A 5,523-nucleotide genomic window follows, 5' to 3' on the forward strand; every position below is an offset into this window, starting at 1 on the left:
GCTCTGAAAGATCTCAGATTTGCCCTGACCAACCATAAGAAAGTTTATTAATTTACCGAGGAAAAAAGATTCTGATCAACTCTGGTGGGCGGGTTTGAGCATCAATCTGCCCCAGGGGAAGCAGAAAATTTCCAAAAAGCATTTGCACTTGAACATCAATCTGCCCGAGGAGGAAGCAGAAGGATGAACGCGTCTGTACTGCAAAATGATAAATCCTGTTGAAGTCCACGTTACGTTGCCGCGACCTCAGGATATACATGTGGGCAATTTCCAATCGGCGTCAATCTCTAGGAAGAAAAATGGAATCGCAATGAATGCCACGCTCCGTTGGGTTAACGATGTGCTCACTATTTTATTTCCAAATTTTTACCCAGTGAGAACCGGGCAGTAAGTTCGAGTGCAAGTCAACAACCATTTGCACACCCAGGCACCCAGCCCACGAGATTAGCCTCGAGCGCAGCACAGGCTAATGCAAAATACTACACTCCACGAACACCACTTCAAAAGCAAGAAATTCAGCAGCTACACAGAGCAGAGAGCAGCGGCGGCCGGAGGTTGCGATGCGCGGCGGCGAGGGGAAGCCCGGCAGGAGCCCGAAGAGGCAGCTCAACGCCGGCTACGTCGTCGGCGGCCTCCTCATGCTCCTCACCTATCTCGTCGCTCAGCATTTCGCGGTCAGCTCCCCCAATGGTAAGCAATGAATCCTCCGCTTAACCTCACCAGCAATCACCATGCACGGGTCCCTGAAATCTTCTTGCTTATATTGATTGCAGTTGTCATCACGGAAGCACCACGGATCGTGGATGATGTCAAAGCTCCCGTTGAAGCAGGTGAACTGATACAGTTCATGGTTACATCTTATATAAAACTTCAGAAGTCAGTAAACCCCTCGTCTGAACTTCTTGCTACTTGCTTAATCTGCAGCAGTTGTCAGTACGGAAGCACCACAGATCGTGGATGATATCAAAGCTCCCGGCGAAACAGGTGAATTGCTATTGCATCTTGAAACCGCAGTCAGAAGTCAGTAAAACCCTGGTCGATCTATAAACTTCTCGTTGTTACTTGCTTAATTGCAGCAGTTGTCAGTGCCGAAGTACCACAGATCGTGGATAATATCAAACCTCCCGGCGAAACAGGTGAACACCCGTGTTTATTTTGATCGTACGTTTATTTGTTGTTATTTGTTTCAGATTCAGAATCCAACGTCATCGTACAAAAACTTTAAAAGAAAATGAGAATGCATTAACGGATCGAAGTCAACATGTGGGGAAGAGTGAACCCTGTCTTCGATGTCACTTGATAGTATTATACACTATTTGATTCATCTGATCTTGATCATGACTAAGTAACCTGCAAAATTTTAGGTGTCTGGTGATTAAATATTTTGAGGCAGATTTGCCAGTTTTAATTAACTACGGGGAAATTTTCCATTTCATTGGCGTGCGACAGAGAATGGCAAGGTGGTGTGTAACATGGAGGGCCGCTCCGACACCTGCGAAGTCGACGGTGACGTGCGCACCAACGGCACAGCCCTGTCGGTGACCCTCGTCCCGGCGGCGAGCTGGCCGGAGCGCCACGAGTGGACGATCAACCCGTACTCGCGCAGGTTCGCCAGCCTCAGGAAGGTCACCGTGACGCAGCTGCAGGACCGGGCCGCCGCCCCGCCGTGCACGGTGACCCACGACATGCCGGCCGTCCTGTTCGGGATCGGCGGGTACGCGGCCAACTACTGGCACGCCTACGCCGACATCCTGGTGCCGCTGTTCGTCGCGTCGCGGCGGTACCACGGCGAGGTCACGTTCCTGGTCAGCAATATCCAGTTCAGGCCGCGGTGGCTGGTCCAGTACAGGGCCTTCCTGCAGGGGCTGTCCAAGTACGACCTCGTGGACATGGACGGCGACGCGCAGGTGCGGTGCTTCCCGCGCGTCACGGTGGGGCTCCGGCTCGACAAGGAGCTGAGCATCGTCCCCGAGCTGGTGCCGGGGGGCCGCCTCTCCATGGCCGACTTCACCGGGTTCCTGCGCGAGACCTACGCGCTCCCACGCGGCGCGGCGGCCAGCCTGGCCTGGGAGCCGGAGAAGAAGCCGCGGCTGCTGCTGATCCACCGGGGCCACTACCGCCGCATCCTGAACGAGCCGGAGGTGGCGCGGGCGGCGGAGGAGGCGGGGTTCGAGGCGGTGGTGACGGAGCTGCGGGGCGGGGGCGACACGCCGGAGGGGGAGGTGGAGCAGGCGCGGGTGGTGAACTCGTTCGACGTGGTGCTGGGCCTGCACGGCGCGGGGCTGACCAACGCCATGTTCCTGCCGCCCGGCGGCGTGCTGATCCAGGTGGTGCCGTACGGGAACATGGAGGACATCGCGAGGGCGGAGTTCAGCGAGCCCGCCACGGACATGGGGCTCAGGTACCTCGACTACAGCGTGAGCGCGGAGGAGAGCTCGCTGATGGAGACGCTGGGGCCGGAGCACCCGGCGGTCAAGGACCCCGCCTCCGTCCACCGCAGCGGTTGGGACAAGGTGTTCGAGCTGTACCTCGCCAAGCAGAACGTCCGCATCAACACCACCCGCTTCGCGCCGACGCTGGCGCAGGCGCTCGACCACCTACGCCGGCAGTAGCTAGGGGCAGAGGACGCCGGAGGCGACGCCATTGGCATTTGCATATAGCACAATTTAACCGTTTTCTGTCATTCGGTGGTAAAGCGTTCGCTTGTACAAGGAGTAGTTCACATTCGTGTTCAGCTTTTTATTAGTGTCGATGGAGCATAAAGTTGCCTTTTCTTTTTGTCTATTGACTTTCTGGCGGCATGGCGAGGTGGTGATGCAATGTCACGTTAGATATAATTCTGTCGGGCCTCTCTCTACTTCGACGGTGTGTGTTTAAACAGGAGTAAGTAGCAGAAAACCACCATTTTAAAAGCTAGGCGTTATAATTTTCTTGCAGAAAAACACCATATCTTATATAATTATTTTATAAAAACTACGGATCGGCGGATCTGACTCTGTTACATGAGATTATGATAGACGGGCCCCTTTTTTGCCTACATGGCGTAATATTTTGTGCCAGATCAAAATTTACAAACTAGTCCATAGATTTTACACCGACATCCCTAAATCAAAAAGAAAAAAACAATCAGCTCCACAATGCATCCCCTTCTTCCCATCTCCTTCCTCCCTCCTCTCTTTCTTTCCCCAGCCGGCAAGGGCCTACAGCCGCCCACCTCGCCCTTCAACCCCCCTGTCGACCAGCCTATGCCGCACAGGTGCACGGGCGCGAGCAACGGCGGTGGGCGGTGGCCGCCGCAGACAGGCGCGAGCAGGGAGGTACACACGGGCGCAAGCGCAGCAGCCGTAGCGCACGGGCGCGGGTAGTGAGGAAGCTGGGCGCGCACCGGAGCAAGCAGCGGCAACGGAGCTCCTGCACCCCCTTCATATTCCTGCCATGGCTGTCGTCCTCCTGAGCTTGAGATCGATCCAGGGAGACGGGGGAAGCAGTGCGGCGATGGCGCGGGTGGAACAGGGCAGCGGTGGCATGGTTGGAAGTGCGGCGGGCGCGGGCGGAGCAGGGCCACGGTGGTAAGGCTAGCATGGTAGAGGCGCGACCGGGCAGAGGCAGGAGCGCGACCGGCCTGGCAAGGAGGTGAGCGCGGCCGGGCAGTGGCGCGCGCAGCCAGCCGGCTGTGAGCGGAGCGCGACAGCGGCTGAATGTGGTCGCTGGGCAGGAGGAGGCTCTGGGCGGCACATGGGAAAGTGTTGGGGTGTTTTTGTTGGAAATATGCCCTAGAGGCAATAATAAATTAGTTATTATTATATTTCCTTGTTCATGATAATCGTTTATTATCCATGCTAGAATTGTATTGATAGAAAACTCAGATACATGTGTGGATACATAGACAACACCATGTCCCTAGTAAGCCTCTAGTTGACTAGCTCGTTGATCAATAGATGGTTACGGTTTCCTGACCATGGACATTGGATGTCGTTGATGACGGGATCACATCATTAGGAGAATGATGTGATGGACAAGACCCAATCCTAAGCCTAGCACAAGATCGTGTAGTTCGTATGCTAAAGCTTTTCTAATGTCAAGTATCATTTCCTTAGACCATGAGATTGTGCAACTCCCGGATACCGTAGGAATGCTTTGGGTGCACCAAACGTCACAACGTAACTGGGTGGCTATAAAGGTGCACTGCGGGTATCTCCGAAAGTGTCTGTTGGGTTGGCACGAATCGAGACTGGGATTTGTCACTCCGTGTAACGGAGAGGTATCTCTGGGCCCACTCGGTAGGACATCATCATAATGTGCACAATGTGACCAAGGAGTTGATCATGGGATGATGTGTTACGGAACGAGTAAAGAGACTTGTCGGTAACGAGATTGTACGAGGTATCAGGATACCGACGATCGAATCTCGGGCAAGTATCGTACCGATAGACAAAGGGAATTGTATACGGGATTGATTGAATCCTTGACATTGTGGTTCATCCGATGAGATCATCGTGGAACATGTGGGAGCCAACATGGGTATCCAGATCCCGCTGTTGGTTATTGGCCGGAGAGTTGTCTCGGTCATGTCTACATGGTTCCCGAACCCGTAGGGTCTACACACTTAAGGTTCGATGACGCTAGGGTTATAGGGAAAGTATGTACGTGGTTACCGAATGTTGTTCGGAGTCCCGGATGAGATCCCGGACGTCACGAGGAGTTCCGGAATGGTCCGGAGGAAAAGATTTATATATGGAAAGTCCCGTTTTGGTCACCAGAAAAGTTTTGGGTGCTATCAGTAACGTACCGGGACCACCGGGAGGGTCCCGGGGGTCCACCAGGTGGGGCCACCAGCCCCAGAAGGCTGCGTGGGCCAAGTGTGGGAGGGGACCAGCCCCAGGTAGGCTGGTGCGCCCCGCCCCCCACCAAGGACCAAGACGCAGGGAGAGTGGGAGGGGGCAAACCCTAGGTCCAGATGGGCCTTAAGGCCCACCCTAGGGTGCCCCCCTTCTCTCCCTCTCCCCTCTAGCCGCCACCCTAGATGGGATCTAGGGCTGCCGCCCCCCTTAGGGAGGGAACCCTAGAGGGGGCGCAGCCCCTCCCCTCCCCCTATATATACTTGAGGTATGGGGCTGCCCAACACATGTGATTTGATCTCTCTCTTGGTGCAGCCCTACCCCTCTCCCTCCTCGTCTCTCATAGTGCTTGGCGAAGCCCTGCTGGAGTACCGCGCTCCTCCACCATCACCATGCCGTTGTGCTGCTGCTGGATGGAGTCTTCCCCAACCTCTCCCTCTCTCCTTGCTGGATCAAGGCGTGGGAGACGTCACCGGGCTGTACGTGTGTTGAACGCGGAGGCGCCGTTGTTCGGCGCTTAGATCGGAATCGACCGCGATCTGAATCGCTGCATGTACGACTCCACCAACCGCTTTCTTGTAGCGCTTCCGCATTGTGATCTTCAAGGGTATGAAGATGCACTCCTCTCTCTTGTTGCTAGTCTCTCCATAGATTGATCTTGGTGACACGTAGGAAAATTTTGAAT

General features: G+C 55.0%; 1 protein-coding gene across 4 annotated transcripts; it reads left to right on the plus strand.

Annotated features, from left to right (window-relative positions):
• Positions 1 to 389: 389 nt before the first annotated feature.
• Positions 390 to 2,742, plus strand: LOC125539607 (beta-1,2-xylosyltransferase XYXT1). Of its 4 annotated transcripts, none has more exons than XM_048703103.2 (5): positions 390 to 690; positions 774 to 830; positions 928 to 984; positions 1,080 to 1,136; positions 1,450 to 2,742. In XM_048703103.2, exons 1-5 carry the CDS (start codon positions 561 to 563, stop codon positions 2,610 to 2,612), a joined length of 1,464 nt encoding a protein of 487 aa, XP_048559060.2. In that variant the 5' UTR covers positions 390 to 560; the 3' UTR covers positions 2,613 to 2,742. The 4 variants fall into 4 exon arrangements, with proteins under 4 accessions (XP_048559060.2, XP_048559059.2, XP_048559058.2 ...); XM_048703102.2 differs by having other exon boundaries at positions 391 to 690; positions 925 to 984; XM_048703101.2 differs by having other exon boundaries at positions 391 to 690; positions 1,077 to 1,136.
• Positions 2,743 to 5,523: the final 2,781 nt, after the last annotated feature.

This window comes from Triticum urartu, chromosome 2A, assembly GCF_056163025.1.
Source record: "Triticum urartu cultivar PI428250 chromosome 2A, HENAU_Tu73, whole genome shotgun sequence".
NCBI lineage: Eukaryota > Viridiplantae > Streptophyta > Magnoliopsida > Poales > Poaceae > Triticum > Triticum urartu.

Bases quoted from the DNA above. Each gene is read 5' to 3' on its own strand.
- LOC125539607 (XM_048703100.2), top strand. From the start codon at position 561: ATGCGCGGCGGCGAGGGGAAGCCCGGCAGGAGCCCGAAGAGGCAGCTC. The intron at 831-924 runs GTGAACTGATAC...CTTAATCTGCAG, and splicing joins CAAAGCTCCCGTTGAAGCAG to CAGTTGTCAGTACGGAAGCA. The intron at 985-1,076 runs GTGAATTGCTAT...GCTTAATTGCAG, and splicing joins CAAAGCTCCCGGCGAAACAG to CAGTTGTCAGTGCCGAAGTA.